Genomic DNA, 18,848 nt, shown 5'->3' with positions numbered 1-18,848 from the left:
CCTGGATGTCCTGACACAGAAGTCCCTGAAAGCTAATATACAGATGCAGCAAGATTTAGAAGGGGAAATAATATGCTAGTTTATGTTAACAAGAGGATTTGGGTACAAGAGTAGAGAGGTCCAACTGGAATTATAAAAGGTCTTGGTGAGACTATATCTGGAGTACTGTGCAGTTTGAGTTTCGTCACCTAAAAAGATGTCACAGCAAGATTGCAGCAAAGACTGGTTTCAGGGATGATAGTTTTGCCAAACAAGGATAGATTGGGTGAACTCCAACTGCATTCTTAAGAGTTTAGAAGAATGCGAGGCAATCTTAAATTTTAAATTTAGACATACAGCACAATAACGGGGCCTTTTCGGCCCGGAAACCCATGCAGACACGGGGAGAACATACAAACTCCTTATAAACAGTGCAGGATTCAAACCCCAGGGGCTTGTGCTAACCGCACTTCCCCCTGATTGAGACTTAGAAAATTATTTCAGGTGTGCACACCCAGCCTGGTGGCTGGGAAGATCCTTCCCCTGGCCTTGGAGTCTAGAACTGGGGTCACAGTGTCAAAATAAGGGGTAAGAAGGAATGAGAAGAAGTTGCTACCCTGGGAGGATGCTGGAGATTTATAGAGGCACAGTCATCGGGTTCGTTCAAGGCATTTGTATAGATTTCTGGATATTAAGGGAATAGGGGGATGTGGAGTTAATAGAGGAAAACGACAATCACATAAAAGATTAGCTTTATTCTTCATGAATGGGGAAAGCAAGTTCAAAAGGCCAACATTTTGCTGAATAATTTCTTTTCAACCTTTGTATTGGAGAGAGAATATTCTTTCATTTGTTGAGGCATGGAGAATGAAACTCCTCATAATTTAAAATGTTCAGATCTGCTTTCCATGTCAGCAACATGTATATCAAATTCAGATACAATGTGCGTTAGATACAGTCTGTACTAGATCGTACCAAAACCAATCTCCAGTCAGGGACAATGGATCCAATGCAAGGCAACATCTGCTTTGCCCCTACAACCTGCTTCAGATTCAGGACACCACCTGCACTTCAAGGTACAGATGAATATTTTTATTTTCTTCTCTGTGTGGTATGAATTGGGCTATTGCCAAAGTAGTAGCAAACTGGCAATATTTTTCTTCATTTTGTAATCTTGTCCTCTGAGTCAGGAAGTTGTGGTTTTAAAACCCATTGGAGTACAGAATTTAGCTGACACGTCACTGCTTATGGCGAAATAGTGGAAGATTGTTAGAATTGTTAATTATGCTTTAAATTGTGGTTCTACCTCCTATCTGAAATTGACATTTTCCCAATATTCTGTCCAGCATTAACCATCCAAATGTTTGGGCAACATTAAGCCTTAAACATACTTCCACCAATACATTCTTAATTCTATCTATTTGATAGGAACAAAATGAATGCACCTTTATCCATAAAACAAGAGTCTCTGCATTTCAAAAATTATTAATAAGTGACACTACATTTCTGAAATGGGCTCATTGTTCTGAGCTTGCTCAACCAAGCAAAAGGAGGAAAAATCATTTAAAGTTGTTCTCAAAACCTCCTTGTAACATCCCCACTTGCATCTGGGAATCGTTGACCCCTGGCAATTCAAAGAGGAGAAATTTGGATTGGCTCTGAGAACTACACGTCCCTGCCTCAGGAGTACATGGAAGCACAATTTTATGGCAGAGGAAGTCAAGTACCTCACATGTCCGCATGGGTTGTCTCTTCAAACACCCACTATGCCATCTGATGCAAAGTTTAAGGGTCCCACATTGGCTTCATCAGCCACTTGAGAGACCAAAGAACCATAGTGGAAGCAAGTCCTGGACCCCAAGGGACTGCCTGGGAAGAAAAAAAATTGGGGCTTATGATAGACAACTTCAAGCTGAACACAAAGATCATTTCAGATTTGCTGCATCACGTAGGAAGTTGGAGAAACATTAAATTACTTTTATTGAATTTACCAAGTTTAATCGCTGACCTTGCATTACTTCAACTGACCTAAAGATGTTTTGCCACTGATTTTCGTTCATACTCAGCATCTGATGCCTCTCGGTTCAGTGTCCAACAATAGTCAGCCAGCACTGATGGATTCCAGTTGCCCTGATACTGCATTTCTATGGTCGCAGTGTCCTGGTGAATGAAACCTTTCACCATGTTCGTCACTGACTACACCAAGATCAGCAGGGAAGGAGTCCAAGTGCGAATGCAGAAAATGAATTTTCAATTACCTTTGCACTTTGTGGTTTTGTATGCTTGAAGTAGACTTAAAATATGACAGGAAATCACAAAACTGGGTTATATCTAAAAAAACAGTATGATAGGTAAAATTTAAGATGATTTTTGTGATCAGGAGCCCAAAATCCATAAAATAGACCCAAAAGTGTTCAGGAAGCAAGATTTTTATTGTCCAGTGTTACTTGCAAATCAGATTGGGTAAGCTGTGACACAATATGATTGCAACAGACATAGCCTCTCACCTCATCACATCCGAGAGTTGGAGTCTCCCATCTCCCCCATGCAAGAGAATCAGATGATGTCTTGTTATAATTGGGGCACAACACCTTACTGTATTACAAGGAATTGCTTTGGAGATGCACACAATCTGCTGGAGATTGAGCACATCAGTGGAAGAATAAAGAATTGTCCACTTTTCTTGCTGGAATTCTTCCATCATTTCCTCCAGCAGTTTGTGTGTTGCTCCAGATTCCAGAATCTGCAATCTCTTGTGTGTCTGCTCTGCCATTAATGTTGCTTCCAAATGACCAATTTGTCGTTGCAGAGAGCTGGCCCAGCTCAAATTGTGAGTAATCCAAAAGTGTGAAAATGTTATTGATATTTTAAAATGACCAGCCCACATGATCTCCTGGGTCATTTTGATAGCCAATCAGAATTATCTCAAAATGTTGGAAAGGAAGGATATCAGTCAGATTGAAAGAGCGCAGAGAAAATTTACTAGGATGTTGCTGGGTCTTCAGGAGTTGAGTTACAGGGAAAGATTAAACAGGTTAGGACTTTATTCCTTGGAGCGTAGAAGTATGAGTGGAGATTTGATAGGAGGTTTACAAAATTATGAGGGGAATAGACATTGTAAATACGAGTAAGTACTTTCCACAGATTAGGAGAGATGGGTTGAGGGCGAAAGATTTAGGGGGAACTTCTTCACTCAGAATTGGTGGGACTGTGGAATGAACTGCCATCTGACTTGCTCAGTGCGGGCTCACTCCTAAGATTAAATTGGATAGCTGCATAGATGGAAGAGGTCTGGAGGGTTATGGACTTGGTGCAGGTCAATGACACTAGCAGTATAATATTTCAGCAGATTAGAAGGGCCGAATGACCTGTTTTCAGTGCTGTTCCGTGGTTCACAATGTGCAAATGTGTTGCATTATTCGCAGTGAGCCACTGTAATGAAAGGAAACCTTTGCCCACAAATTTTCCTAACTCCTTTGAGAGCACTCAAGTTAAAAACTCACTGAAATTTTGCTGCCTTTGAGATGGGATTCTTTCCAAAGTGATCCCATCACAAGGACCTTTAAAACCGCAGTGTGAAATAAGGTATATCGCCCCAGTTATGCAGCAGTTAGTAAAGGTCTGACCCAGTCAACTACTTCAGAGTTGGTCAGGGAACCCAGTTAAACTTGCGTAGGTCGTGTCCACAGGCAATTTGAACTGGACCCGCTTCATCCCGTGACGCCAACCCTTGCGTGCGTGGGTCACCGGGCAGCCAGCACCTGAAAGCACTTGTGTGCGTGGGTCACCAGGTGGCAGCCAGCACCCGAACATCCGGCAGTACTTCCAGCGAGGGCATGACGCGTCATTTTCATGGGTTGCATCCCCCTCAAAAAGCCTGGTTGGGCGATTGACTGGGTCGATCCCCCTGCGATTTGTAAAGCACCTTTTCCCCGGTCATCGCACCCGGGTCCCAGGAGGGCAACCCAGGGGACTGCAGTTTAAAAGGGGCTACAAAGCAGGACCAATTGTCAACGCCTCAATTGGTGGGGGAGGTTTGCTGTGATTATTTTCTCATCGAACAACAGAAAGGCTTCGATAGATATAAATCATCTCAGGGACCACGAGTAGACAAAGGTCCAATAAGAATTTACACTCGCCTTTAACTAACACTGACCCCGAGATGCAGGAATTTGGCAAATTCAAACCTTGACAGCCAGCGCATTCGGAACCCAGCCGAGCACTGAAAGATCGCTTCCAACGCAGGGTTGAAGGAGTTGGGGGTCTTGCCTGAGTGGCTGCAGCTCCTGCAAACAGTGAGTGTTTCGGAGGGGAGGGACGATGCCTCCCCCCTCCCCCGGGAGGAGTTTTAGCATCTGGGTGAATGTTTCCAGGAACCAGAGACAAAGGGATCGAATTGCAAGCTTCAAAGGGAATCTCTCCCCCTCCCCCTCTGCCCCATCCTCCCCCCTCCCCCCTGCCCCTTCCTCCCCCCTCCCCCCTCTCCCCCTGCCCCATTCTCCCCCCTCCCCTGCCTCATTCTCCCCCTCCCCATTCTCCCCCCTCCCCTGCCTCATTCTCCCCCTCCCCATTCTCCCCCCTCCCCTCCCCTCCCCCTCCCCTCTCCCCTCCCCCTCCTCTCCCCCCCTCCCCCTCCCCCCCTCCCCCCCTCCCCCTCCCCCCCTCCCCCCCCCTCCCTCCCCCCCCCTCCCCACTCCCTCCCCCCTCCTCCCCCCCTCCCCCCTCCCTCCCCCCCCCTCCCCCCTCCCCCCTCCTCCTCCTCCTCCCCCCCCAATTCAGGGTGCACGGGGCTTTGTGCGCACAGGTCGGAACCCTCCCGTCGGGAGCGAACCTGCTGGGCGGGCAGGCGGGGGGTGGAATCACATTCCTAGCGGCGCAGGTGAAGCCAAGGCAGCTTCCTCCTTGAGCAGGTTCGAGGAGGAGGAGCTGGCAGAGGCTTCTTCCTCGCACACAGGGCCATGAAGTCGGACAGGGAGGACTGTGAGTGCCGCGGCCGAGGGGGGTGGAGGGGCGGGCGAGGGGGAGGGGGAAGAGGAATGGGGGGGTCCCCTGCGCAGGGTGGGTTTGGAAGGGCTCGCCGCGGCCGAGGGGAAACCTCCTCGCTGTCGGCGCCCCGGCCTGCTCAACCCCGGCCGCCACCCCGGAGTCGGCCAGAGCTTCGGAGCCGTTCGGCCCCTCGTTACTATCCCCCCCCCGACTTTCTCTCGCAATGTTGGGCATCCAGCTCGCGACTCTGACCTCTGCAAAATTCCCCTCTTGTGGTGTAACGTGCAGTGTTCCAGGAAATTGCCCGTCTTCAACTTCTCACATCTTTTGGCATTTGTTACCAATCACCTCGTTGTCTGGGGTTTTTTTTTAATGGGGGGGGAGAGAGCAAGAGTGAAATTTCCACCCCCTTTTCCTGTGACCCTCCTGCCTTTCCTTGTAAGACGACCCACTTTGGGCTAGAGGAATGGTTTCTGTCCATCTGGTCAACTTCTTTCATCCAGTAAGCAACTCGATCCATTCTCCCCTGCTCCTCTTATTGTCAAGGGAACAAAACCTTCAAGCCTGGTCAATACAACTGTAGGGGGGGGGTGCCCCTCAAAACCCTGGAGAAACTCAGCAGGTCAAACGGTGCCTTCATGTAGCAGAGGTGAAGATACTTGAGCCCGAGGTGATGTGTCCTCACCGTTGCTACATAAAGGCACTGTTTGGCCTGCTGAGCTCCTCTGCTGTTTGTGTGTGTGCTTTCACTTCACCACAGTGTCTACAGAATCCTGTGTTCGACCATTGGGAGGATGAGATGATCAATTTTTAAGCTTTGTGGAAAATCAGAAACCACTGATTTTAAAAAAAACTGCAGGTGCTGAAAAACCTGAAATAAAAATCCAGAAAATGCTGAGCAGGTCAGAGTGTTTGTGGGAAGAAACCGGTTAACTTTTTAGGTCAACAAACGCCCTTTGATCTGAAATGTTAACTTATTCCACTCATGCTTTCACTATTTAAAAAAAATCATTGAATGCTTCTGAAACTCAGTGACTGACAGGAAGCAAATTGTTAACACTGTTGAGAGCTGCTAAAAAGATTCCAGGTTCTTGTATTATCGTGTAAATGTAAAATCACACAAAGTTGCATTTGGGCAGTCAAAGATTTCACCGTCAGCAGAAATGGTCGGCATCCCTTGCGGTCAGAAAAGAGAGGCCCTTCAGAGTCATTGAGTCTCCATGGATTCGTCTCCAGCTATCCCATGGCCTCTGCAACCATGCAGACTTCCGTCCAAGCTATCCAAGCTCCAGATACAAACCGCCGACACGATCAGGAAGGCTTCAGTGCCTGAGGCCACTCTCTCACGGCCTGGTTCCGATACCTGGTACCCGAGCCGGTCTCCTGCAGCCCACAGCCTAGTATGAGCCCTTTGACTGTTAGTCAGTCGCCTGCAGCCTGCATGGGTTCCTCACTTTGAGTCGCCAACAGTCCCTGTGTGTTCTTCCCTGTTACTGGTGCCCCGCGCCATTTCTCTGGTTTCCCACGGTTTGCAACCCCTTAAGGCTGCTGCTGAACATGGGCACCACCACCATCTTGGGCACAGACCCCGCGGTGACAGGATTTTAAAATAAAACAGCATCGGCTCCTTTAACAGGCAGTTAAATAGTTGGACTGGACAGTAGAATCCCATGGAGATGTACTGTGTTTCCGCTCCCCACATTCTATGTTGATATTTCAAGTCATGAAAGATCTTGTGTTGGCTGTAGAACCAGTCTGATGCAAAGATGCTTGAACCAGGAGGGAGAAAGAGATGGGAGTTTGTTACTTCAGGAAGAACCATCTGCGTGTTGACATAATGCACTTGATTTTATGGCTTATAGTGAGCATGTGAGGCATCCTGCAGTTTGGATCAGGTCAACTATTATGGTTGGGGTGGTGTGTTGTGCAATTTATAAAAAAAACTGTTCATTGCCATATTTGATATATTCATCAGTGGCTGTACCTTGACTCTTTGTACAATTACACAAGAGGCTTTTTCAATCAATATGTCTAGTCATTATTCCAGTATTTTTATCCAGCTGTAAAGAGGCAGAAAGTCCTATGAGGAGCCAGAAGGCCTTATCTAGTTTTCTTATCTATAATTGCTTGCTTGCTTTAAACCCTTTAGACTCCAACCATTTCTAACCTTTCATAATATATACAGTACTCTGGACTGGGTCCATGGGTAAAACTACAGTACGGACACAAGCATAAAAACAGTCGTGGAAAATAGGGACACGGAGTTGTATGTGTTTATTGGCTGTCCCTGAAAACAGGGGCACAGAGGCCAAAGGGTTAATTCAAATAAAGTGATCAGTTAATCTGTGTGTTCTACTGGATCCACAAATAAGTCCAGTGACGTGCAGGGGAAAAATATTCAGCAGATAGACCACGCATTTGCGCTTCATATTTGATCTTCATATGAAGAGCTGCATGCCAAGAGTCTGGGGCTGTACCCAGCATGTCCAGCAATAGCAGAAATGCAGTGCAGAGGACTCTCCTTATTACCAGTCCAACTTCTGCAAAGATGTCTGCGTACAAATTCATAAAGTGAGCCAGAGGCAGTTTTATAGAATTTATGGCACTGAAGAAGGCATGCTGGTCAAAAAAAAACTTTCTGTGTATTTAATAATGTTTAATATTTCTGTATATATATAATCCAACTCTCCAGTTCTTGTTCTATAATCCCTGCTGACTTTTTTTTTTAATTTTTTATTTTTCACACCATAAATCACATTAGCCATGATATACACTATTTCTTTTTCACACATATACAGTGACTTTTTCTCCCCCCCCCCCCCCTCCTCCCAAGCCACCCCCCCCCACCCCCCCCCCTCTCATCCATTTTAGGTATACAATCTAGGTTGCATTAAGCCAGTCAGACAATGTTGTCATTCAACAAAAATACACCAGAAATTCTACTGAGTCCATTCTTTTCTTTCCTTCTCCTTCCATCAACTTAGGTAATGTTTGTCCCCGGTAGGTTTTCGCTATTGTATTTAATGTAAGGCTCCTATACTTGTTCGAATATTTCAATATTATTTCTTAACCTATATGTTATTTTTTCTAATGGTATACATTTATTCATTTAAATTTAGTAGTTTCTTCCTTTTAATTTGGTTATGTATTCCATTAATATTTAAAGTTATATAGTTCAGCGTAGCCCTTTTATATTTTGTTTATCTTCTCTTTCCGTTTTTCCATCATTACCTTTCCTCCTTTTCCATTTCTGTTTTCTTATTTTCAACTCTTTATAAGACAACATTCCTACAACATCCAACATTTTCCTTATTCTCCTATTTCTATCTTATTTATCCCCAATCTCCCCTTCCCCTCCTGAGTTGTCCTTTATCCCTTGTCGGACAACCACATCTCCCCTCTCCATTTGGATTTGTGAATCCACTCGCAAGCGTCAACTGATTTTGCAGTGACCGCTATTTCCCCTCACCCCGCCCCCCCCAGAAAAGATTTCACTTTTCATCCCTGCTGACTTTGACTGTTCAGTTGTTCAGATACTTTTTCAGTGTTCCTGTTTGGCAAATCGACACAAGGTTATAGGGAAGAGAAGCGGGAGAAACCCATTCTGTTTTTGTTCTTAATCTTCCGTGCCATGAGGTATTTTGTCTGAATGCCACTGTCCAGTCCAAATGTTCAAATTTCTTCATGTCCAAAAATCGGTCAGTGTGTCTTCAATGTATTCAGCAACAATTGCCATATACCTCTTTAAAATCTTGAAGTAAAAATTTTAATTTAGACATACGTGCAGCACGGTAAACAGACCCTTTCAACCTCCCGGCCCATTGCTCCCTTCCACAATTACCCCAGTATGTTTTGAAGGGTGGGAGGAAACTGGAGTGCCTGGAGAAAACCCATGCAGACACGGGGAGAATGTACAAATTCCTTATGGACTGTGGGGCTATAACAATTGCTCCAATAACTGTGCCGCCATTTTCTTTTCAATTCCACTTTGACCTATCAATTAATTAAAATCTGATTCTCGGTTACTGACATCTCTGTTGGAAATATGCCCTTGGCGTTTAAGCTATGTAATGATCATTTTGTGCACCTCCATCTCCTTTGTTTTGAAGGAAAAGGCTGAGGCTAATCAACCTTTTCTCATGACGACAATTCTTCTGTTCCTGTAATATCCATGCATTTCACCTCTAGTGCTACCTCATCCTTTCTATACTGAACTCCACAATAACCCTATCAGACGACGGGCGTATATGCGGTCGGAGTTGCCCAATTGGACCTTAAGCAGCACACACCTGTACTTCAAATGATTCCTCAATTAGTACGTCAGCTCCCACTTGTGAGGAGACGTGCAAATTATTCAGTGAGAACTTCATACATCTTCTGCCCTAATTCTTGCGATGCTATTTTTGATCTTAAAGAAGATCCACTCTTTCCTTTTTGATATTCTTTCCTCACCTTTATAGAGTAAGGTGACACAGTAAGTAAGACTGTGCAATGCTACAGTAACCTGGGTTCAAATCCACTGATGCCCATGAGGATTTTGGTACATTCTCCCCATACTTGTGTCGATTTCCTCCAGGCGCGCTGGTTTCCTTCCATGTTCCAAAGATGGATGGGTTTATAGGTTATTGGTTAGGCGGAACAGACTTGTGGGCCAGAAGGGCCCGTGCATGCTGCATCTCTAAATGACCTTATTATTTTCCTTGATTTTTTTTTGTCTGTGGATACTGTTTCATGCATGCTCCGCCTTCCTAACTCTGGTTATAATTTCACTGCTGCATCTTCTATACTGCTCAATGCTCGCAGTGTAGTGAAATCACTCGACAACTTCACAGGAAGTTTGGAACTGGAAGCTGAAGCATTACTCCCTCCTCTGATTGTGAAGCATTACTCCCTCCTCTGATTGTGAAGCAACTGTTTCAATTTCCCTCACTAAATCATCACAGTTGAGTAGAATCGTCCTCACTTCAAATTAAACTACTTACTCCAGTCTCTCTCTTCCATAATTGTGTTAAAATCCAATGGGATGACTGCAGTCCCTTCAGCCAAACCACCTAAATCCCACCCTTTTCATTTACCCAAGTTTAGTTGTTCAAATTAAGTCTAATTTGGAAATGGTTGCATTTCCAAAGTGTTGATTAAAAATTTTGCTTTTCATTTTTTAAAAAAAATCAGAACTATCTCAATTTGGAACTATCCTAATGTTCAGTGAAATCCTAGCTCTGTTATTTATGTACTTTTCAAAAATTCCTCCACAGATTTTTGTCTTGTGTTTCTCCCTGACAGTTGAGAAATATGCTGTGGCCTCGTTTAAGATTTTCCTCACTCCACCACACAATTATCGTTTCCTTGACAAGCAGTTTTTCTTCTATTTTATCATGTTTACCTTGTTTTAAGTCATGGTTAAATATTGGCAACCGTGTTATCTCTCGCTAGTCTATGCCTGGTTCATCACTTGCATTCCCCAGGCACCCGATGTCAACTTTATAAGAAAGTAAGCAATAGCAAAAAAAACCCTTTTTTTCCCCTTGTCCTTATTTGCTTCCTCGGCTCTGACAAAATCTCTACCTTTCGCATCGAATTTCTGACTCTCTTTGCAACTGCTCTGAGGACCTTCCTTTTGCTGCATTTTTTTGCCAAAACATATTTTATTCATTAAACCTGCAAACTGGATGATGCACTGCAGCCTAACGTTCCATTAACTTACAAGATTTACATTTTCTCAGCATGAGATCCATTTTCTTCCACAAATATTCCATGGGCCTTTTTATAGTGAAGAAATAACCAAGTGTATTCTCTGCCTTTACATCACTAAACCTACCTCCATAAAACCTCCAAGGGCAGATCCAGAACGTGAATTCTGATCCGTCCCGAGGGTAGAGTCAGAGGTGAAGTGCAGTCGCTCCATCTCATCTATAAAGGCACTGCCGCTGGCAGGGGCGGGCTGATGGCATCATTGCGATTATACCATCAGCCCATAACCCAGGAGGGCTCCCATGGTGATTGGTACTGGAGTTAGGGGCGGGTGGAAATGAAAATGTTTGAAAACCTCTGTTTTAATCGTACCTCATTGACTCGTTATGTGCACGGTTTCATAACTCCAAAGGAAATGGACCAATGACAATTTTTCTCAAGCAAGATAGTTCAGTAACAATTGGGTGTAGAGCAGTGATTCTCAACCTTCCCTTCCCACTCATAGACCACCTGAAGCAATCCCTTACTAATCACAGATGGCGTAGGGATTACTTAAAGTGGTCTGTGAGTGGAAAGGAAAAAAGTTGAGAATCACTGGTAGCTTATCAAACTCTCAAAATAATTTTCTGAGATCTTTTTTGACCACCTGAGAAAATTGTAGTCTCTTGGATTAAACTAGTCTCAGGTAAAACAGTGCAGTTCAGACAACGCAGCATCCAAAAAAAAGCAAGTGATCGTTGGAGGATCATGGGCAGAGAGAGGTTGAGCAAATTTGTTTTTGTGAGTCACTAATTATAATCGGAGGATCTTTCCAGGAACCAACACGAATGGCATTGTGAAAAAAGCACGTCAGTGTCTACTTCCTCGGGAGTTTGCGGAGTTTTGGAATGACTTCGGAAAAACCTGGCACATTCCTTCAGATGTGTGGTGTACAATGTGTTGACCGGCTGTGTCATGGTCTGGTATGGGGACGCCAATACCCTTGAGTGGAAAGGCCTGCAAAAGGTAGCGGACGCACCCCAGGACATCACAGACAAAACCCTTCCTACCATTGGGAACATCTATGGGGAACACTGCTGTCGGAGAGCAGCAGCAATCGTCAAGAATCCATATCACCCAGCACACACTCTGTCCGCGCTGCTACCATCATACCACTCATTTCAGGAACAGATGCTACCCTGCCACCATCAGTCTCCTTAATGATGAAGTCAATTGGGGTCTCATTTAAGAGCTATTTTGCACTTTATTGTGGTTCTCCCCCCCCCCCCACCCCCCGTTCTATAGTTTGTTTACATTTATTTGTTTACGTATACATTGTGTATTTTTTTGCACTACCAAGAAGTGGCAATTCTGCCACACCTGCAGGAAAAAAATAATCTCTGGGCTGTATATAACGTTATAGCGTTATGCATTAAATGGTAGGCTATTGAGATGTGCAGAGCAACAAAGGGATTTAGGAGTGATGGTAAATAGTACCCTCAAGGCTGATACTCAGGTAGATGGTGCGGTGAAGAAGGCATTTGGAATGTTGGCCTTCGTAAATCGGAGTATGGAATTCAAGAGTAGGGAGGTCATGATGAAATTGTACAAGGCATTGGTGAGGCCAAATTTGGAGTTCTGTGTACAGTTTTGGTCCCAAAATTATAGGAAAGATATAAACAAAATAGAGAGAGTGCAGAGAAGGTTCACAAGAATGTGGACAGGATTTCAAGGTTTGAGTTACAGGGAAAGGTTGTGTAGACTGGGGCTTTTTTCTCTGGAGCGTAGAAGATTGAGAGGGGACTTGATAGAGGTGTTTAAGATTTTAAAAGGGACAGACAAGAGTAAATGTGGATAGGCTTTTTCAATTAAGAGTGAGGGAAGATTCAAACTAGAGGGCATGGTTTAAGATTGAAGGGGGAAAATTATAAGGGGAACACGAGGGGAAATTTCTTTGCGCAAAGGGTGGTGGGGATGTGGAATGAGCTTCCGACAGACGTGGTCGAGGCGGGATCATTGGTTACATTTAAGGAAAGACTGGATAGTTACATGGAGAGGAGAGGACTGGAAGGGTATGGACCGGGTGCTGGTCAGTGGGACTAGGAGGGTGGGGATTTGTTACGGCATGGACTAGTAGGGCTGAACTGGCCTGTTCTGTGCTGTAAGTGGTTATATGGTTATATAATGTACTCTGCCAATAAATCCGAAATCTATCCATCCCAAGACCAAAACAGTAGCTTAAAGGTTTGTGGCCAAGACTGCAGTGGAGTCCTCATTCGATGTATTTGCTCACCTTTATAATAATTTCTGATCCAGTTGTAAGCAAGAAACCAGAATTAGTTGCAGTATGTGCCTTGTTCTGAGCACTGATATTGGGCCCATTTTCAACTCAATGGTCCAAGGTTCTGTTGGCAGCTGTCCTCCAACCAGGTGCTTTGATGTGCCAGTTATAGATCACAGGTGGAGGCAGCAAAAATTGAGAATAGCAGGATCACTTGACTAAATGTATCAGCGTCCAGGACGAAGCAGTGACCAGTTCTTGCCTCAGCATTCTTCCCCCCATCCCATAGTTACATGTGCTGAAATTATAAATGATGTTATTGGCCCTGAGTGTGTAATGCACCATCATTCACCTGCAGTGCTCCATGCTGTTCTCACTCAAATTTTCCAGCAGGAAAACTGAAAAAGGAGGACTGAGTCCATTATCCTCATTCTTTGCTCTACTGCATGGGCCGTGCACCAGATGGTAACATCAGTCAGAGACCTGGTGCGTGCATGGGTTGAACAGACATCAACATTTCACATTTGGGCACCTGCATACTGATTGAACTCCTGGGTTTGGGCCAGGTTTATTTTGAAGCATTGGCATCTGTGGAGATGAACCTCAACTAACAGGAGCATCTCCAGGAAGCCCAGACCAAAAACTCTACACATTTAAATCTGTTTGCATTTATCAATCATAAGCGTGAATGTCTAAAACTAGAGGGCGTAGATTTAAGGTGAGAGGGGAAAGATTTTAAAAGGGGACTTTTTTTCCAAACAGGGTGGTGACTATATGGAACCAGCTGCCAGAGGGAGTGATAGAGGCGGGTACAATTAATTTAATTTAGAGTCCGTGATGCCCATTTATAACCCCCAGTATGTTTTAAAGGGTGGGAGGAAACCCGCTACACTATTCGTGCCGCCCAATTATGATGTGCATGGCACATGGCTTTGAGGCTGAATTCAGGCAGGTGGGTCTGGTTTGGCTAAACAGCTTGATCAGTGTGGAAGAGTGGGTGGAAGGGGCTGTCTCCATGCTGTAAAATTCCATATGAATCCATGATGGAAAACTATTCGACTTCTGCCGCACTTTAAGACTGTGCAGTCACCTTCAGCAACTATTTGATTAAACAAACAAATGAGAGGGCATTTATTGTAGCATCAGCCTAGATTTTCTCCTCAGATCCTCAACTTTGGTCTAAATCTAAAGCATTTACCCCCGAGGGTTTGATAACATTGAAAGGAACTGGATATTGGCATTGACTAATGTGTAAGGATGTGTCCTTGTTGGTTAAATTATTCAAGCTTTCTTCAGTGCAAGACACAAGGCTAACGTTCAGTGAAATACGATGGTTGTCACTTCACCGTTGCCTGCGGTCTCTCGGTGTGAATGTGTGGGAGTCACACTAGATTAAATGTGATTGCTTGGTGAAACATTTCAACAACATTGAGCTTCCCATTGACGTTAAAAACCAAACATTTGTTGCAGATTAAGATCTATCCACCCACCCTTCCTGGTGCCCTGGCCCCCAGTGAAATGTTGTGAACAAGAGATGCAGGGCTCTTTCCTCTCCTTCCCCACTCCTGACCCTCCACTATTCCCCCCCCCCCCCCCCCCGACATGAAACACCTGAAAATCGACCTTTTGAACTTTTCCTCCTAAAGTCATCTGCAATACACAAATGTGATGGAGAAAAATTAGCAGGTCATAGGAAGTAAAGGGTAAAGACCAGTCCGAAATGTTGGTTACCCTTTACTTCACATGGATGCTGCGTGGCTGGCTGAGTTTCTCCAGCGCGCTTGTGTATTGCATTCTGCAGACTTTCTTGTTTAACATCTATCATTCTGTTCCAGTAAACTGCATGCCCTCATTTTAACTTAACCGTGCACATGTAGAAGTTTAAACTGCCCGTCGAATGAGGCCAGTGGTGTTTTTTTTATTAACCTCGGCGAACCCATAGAGGTCCATGCCCAAGATAGCACCCATACTTGGCTGCCCAGACCATGGGGGTCGCAGGCTCTGGGGGAAGCAGTAGACTGGCACAAGGCACTAGAATGGGACAGCACCAGCCCACTGAGAAGAAGACTGAGGACTCGCATCAGGGCTGCCTGCAGGCTCTGGGAGATTGGTTTATAGGAACCCAATATCAGAAGCAGGAGCCCCTTTCACACTTGCGTCCCATTAAATTGGCCATTCAGTGTTCTGGGATAGGGATTGGGATTTGGCTTTTCTCACTTGACCACTCCTAACTGGGACACTGAACGCTTTCACACTTGCAAGGAGCCAACCCCAGGGTTAGGACTCCTTTACCTTCTACCAGTGACGTCGTGATGCATCAAGCGATGGTGGACCTGCCCTAAATCCTGATATTATGATCTTATATTTGAACAAAATTAATCATGCATAATTATAACAAAAGTTTATGTACAGCACAGTATGAGCCCTTCAGCCCCTGTTGTTGTGCCGACCTATATAAACCTTTATAAGGGACCTTGGGAAAGTGTTAGCAATAAATAGCAACAGGGAACAATTTTTAAACAGGGTGGGAAAGTTGGTAGCGCTATCACGTACAATCGATAAATACTGTGGAAGGGGGGGAGTGATGGCGGACTTGCCCTCCCAGAATTCCATACAGCAAAGAAAGAGCTGTAGGCCTGGCTGCATGCGTGGAGTGTTCATAGAGGGGTTTCTAAGCCACACAGCATTCTGGGAAGTCAGGTCAGCCATTGCTTTTTCCCTCACTGTGCACTATAACGCTACCAATTTTCCCACGCTGTTTAAAAATTGTCCACTATTGCTTATTCTCTCTCTCTCTTTCTTCCCCCACCACCACAGCAACTTTCCCATGGCAAAGTTTATACCTTCATTTTAATCTTCCTGCACTCATGCAAAAACTTGGGTCATTTCAATCCCACAATGCACACTTGCCGGGGATTGCACTAGGGGGTCAAGGCCATCAATCCCCGGCGTGAGATGATGTCATCTGATGCTGGCTTTGAGCTGATTTTGTTTTCACTCTTTGATTCCTAGGACCACTTGCAAGTGTGAAAGGGGCTAGGGATCGTCAGGGTGCTGATGGTGAGCAGAGCTCCCAAAGAGCCTTGGCCATTAACAACTTCTGTTCAGAACCAGAGGCCAAGGTGGGGCTGGTGGGTCGGTAGGTGACATGGATGCCCTGAGCTGGGCTCACTGAAGGTCCAGACAGGAGGCATTGCAGTTACAGAGGTTACAGGAGCCCAGGACACGGCAGCATTACAGGTCCTCAATGTCTCTGAAGGGACTCCACTTTGCTTCTCTTTATCCTCTTGGTATGGGCGCATGAGCAGCAGCATCTCTGTGTCCTTGCGAGCAAACACAAATAAACAATTCTTGTGTATGTCAATAAACCTCTGTGCACATGTACAATAAATGCCCTTGCATTCACACTATCTGTGAAGAAATAAGTTCTAAATACAGAACTGTAAACTACCAGTACAGATCCTCTTCGCACAGCTGTCTGTGAACATATACATGCACATGTTTAAAACATATGTGCAGACACTAACAATGTATATGCTGACATATAGTCTGTATATGCATAAGCACCAGGTTGTAAAAATCGGTTACTTAAGTATGCAGGCCAGTTGTCTCTGGTGACCTTTAATTACAAGTCGTTGCCCCTGAGGGAGACGGGGAGTACTCTGAGCACAGGTCGTGAATTGTATATTGATCTCGGCTTTCTCCACTATGAAAATTTAGCTGGCCATGGACTGGCATTGCCCCTCATGTACTGTGTGACAGGGATGGAACAGGTTTGGTCGATCAGTGTTACAGCCAGTGATAGCCAATTTGCAGACAGCAAATTCCCATACACGGCAATGCATTTAACATCGGGACATTGCTATCAGCTTCTTGCAGTGTTTTTTTCCCAGAAATGGATCTGATGATGCTGGATTTTTCACAGAATCCATCAAAGAGAGCAAAGTTGCCCAGATTCTCCATGCACGTAAGGAAGGAATCAGTTTAAAGTCTTGTGGAAGGTCAGACCTGCCGCAGGAAAAGATTCTTCATTGATTTCATTGAGGAGAATAATTACGAAAGACTTTGATGAATGGTATTAATTGTATGCTTGGTTGTGGTGTGGGGGAGGGGCGCAGAATGTCCGTAAGAATCCCTTTGTGCTGAGTTGACCACGTATTCTGGGCCAGTCTTAAATGACATAGTTTGAGGTTAATTTTTGACGAGGTTCACAAGGGTAATTCCTGTTTTTCTTAAACTGGATTATCATCTCAGTGTTTAGTATAAAGTCATCATCTTTCACAGTACACTCCATCAAGTTAATAATTTTTATGATTTGGTGGGGATTCGCACATTGCTACCGTGGTTAATGGTACCTTGTTTTACTGCATCCATTGCAAGCTGGTTTATTGTCATCAGATTTCTTGACAGTACTGATGTGGCATCATATACACCCCTGAGATTCTTTTTCCTGTTGTCGAGGCAGAATGACCAGTTATTGGTAATGCAAAAAAATTGTACACAACATGTGAGAGTAAGAGTCCGTAAATGAGCCCCAGATTGATTTTGTTGTTGAGGAGTCTGATGGTGGAGCAGCTGTACCCGAACCTGGTGGTGGGTGTGAGTCTTGCGGCACCTAGACCTCCTTCCCGATGGTAGCAGCGAGAACAGAGCGTGTGCTGGGTGGGGTGGATCCTTGATGATTGCTGCTGCTCTCTAATGGCTGTCGACGTTCTCGACGGCAGGAGGGTTTTACCTGTGTTGTCCTGGGCTGTGTCCACTGCCTTTTTGCAGGGCTTTCCACTCGGGGACAGGAACAAGCCATTGAAGCTTTAATTTTCAAACCCATAGTTTGGATTCCTTTCCCCCCACCCCCACCTTAGAAACTGGTTTCTAAGGTACAGTTGGAGAAAATAATTGAAAATCTTAACTGAAAAGCATCTGGATAAATGAGGTCTTCATTTGAGGTCATACTTGAGCCACAGGGTTTATTTTAATAGGTCTGGTTTGGTAATGAACCACAGACGTGCTTTTTAGCACAATTGACTGATGAGCTTCGTATGGGACCATTAGTGAGAGTTCTTTGGCTGCTTTGTCTGATGAACTGCATGGAGAGGGTTCGCTAGCTTTTTATTGACCACTGTAAACATCACTGTTTGCATGGGGTGGGGGGGGGGTGTTGTTGATGAACATGCAGGGATTGGTTTCCAGATGCTTTGCCTCTTGAAGCTCTTGCAATTGATGAAATTCACCATTAATCCTTATGAATATGAAACTGATGGGCGAGACTGTCAGCCTGTGATAGGCTATTTCAGTCCACCTCACATTAATCCTAAAGGTTGCTCCGTTGTTAATGCAGGATCTAATCAGGCTTGGGCATTGATTTTTCTCTCACTGTTTTGACTCTGCCCTTCAATTAGACGATTCCTGTTTTTACAAATATCAAAGGTTTTAAAGTACTGCACTTGCTTTGAAATGGCATTTTGTCATGGGGTCAGATCTCTTCAAAAATGTTTCACCCTCTGCCATGATTGCACACTAGGACAGTAACCAACTAGGTCACTATTGGCAACGGTTACTTTGCCTGGGCTCACATGAGCAAATACCTATTTTAACATAACATAACAATTACAGCACGGAAACAGGCCATTAGGCCCTTCTAGTCCGCACCGAACCAAACACCCCTTTCTAGTCCCACCTCCCTGCACAATGCCCATAACCCTCCATCTTCTTCTCATCCATATACCTGTCCAACCTTTTCTTAAATAATACAGTTGACTCCGCCGCCACTATTTCTCCCGGAAGATCATTCCACACGGCTACCACTCTCTGAGTAAAGAAGTTCCCCCTCATGTTACCTCTAAACCTCTGCCCCTTAATTCTTAACTGATGTCCTCTTGTTTTAATCTTTCCTCCTCTTAACGGAAATAGTCTCTCCACATCCACTCTGTCT

The 18,848-nt window shown here is 44.7% G+C and overlaps 1 protein-coding gene across 15 annotated transcripts in view; it reads left to right on the top strand.

Moving 5' to 3' along the window:
- Positions 1 to 18,848, top strand: part of LOC138754543 (kazrin-like) — a 539,176-nt gene that overhangs the window by 362,302 nt on the left and 158,026 nt on the right. Inside the window, exon 1 of one of the 15 annotated variants that reach the window (XM_069918962.1) lies at positions 4,782 to 4,959. The exons of the other annotated variants lie outside the window; for them this stretch is intronic. Coding sequence (XP_069775063.1) covers positions 4,938 to 4,959 — 22 coding nt within the window. The 5' untranslated portion in view covers positions 4,782 to 4,937. Of the gene's footprint in view, positions 1 to 4,781; positions 4,960 to 18,848 lie in introns of those variants that run through there. 15 annotated transcript variants of the gene reach the window in all.

Source organism: Narcine bancroftii, chromosome 2 (genome assembly GCF_036971445.1).
Source record: "Narcine bancroftii isolate sNarBan1 chromosome 2, sNarBan1.hap1, whole genome shotgun sequence".
In the NCBI taxonomy this organism is placed as follows: Eukaryota; Metazoa; Chordata; class Chondrichthyes; order Torpediniformes; family Narcinidae; genus Narcine; species Narcine bancroftii.
This window is presented reverse-complemented; position numbering and strand designations above follow the sequence as displayed.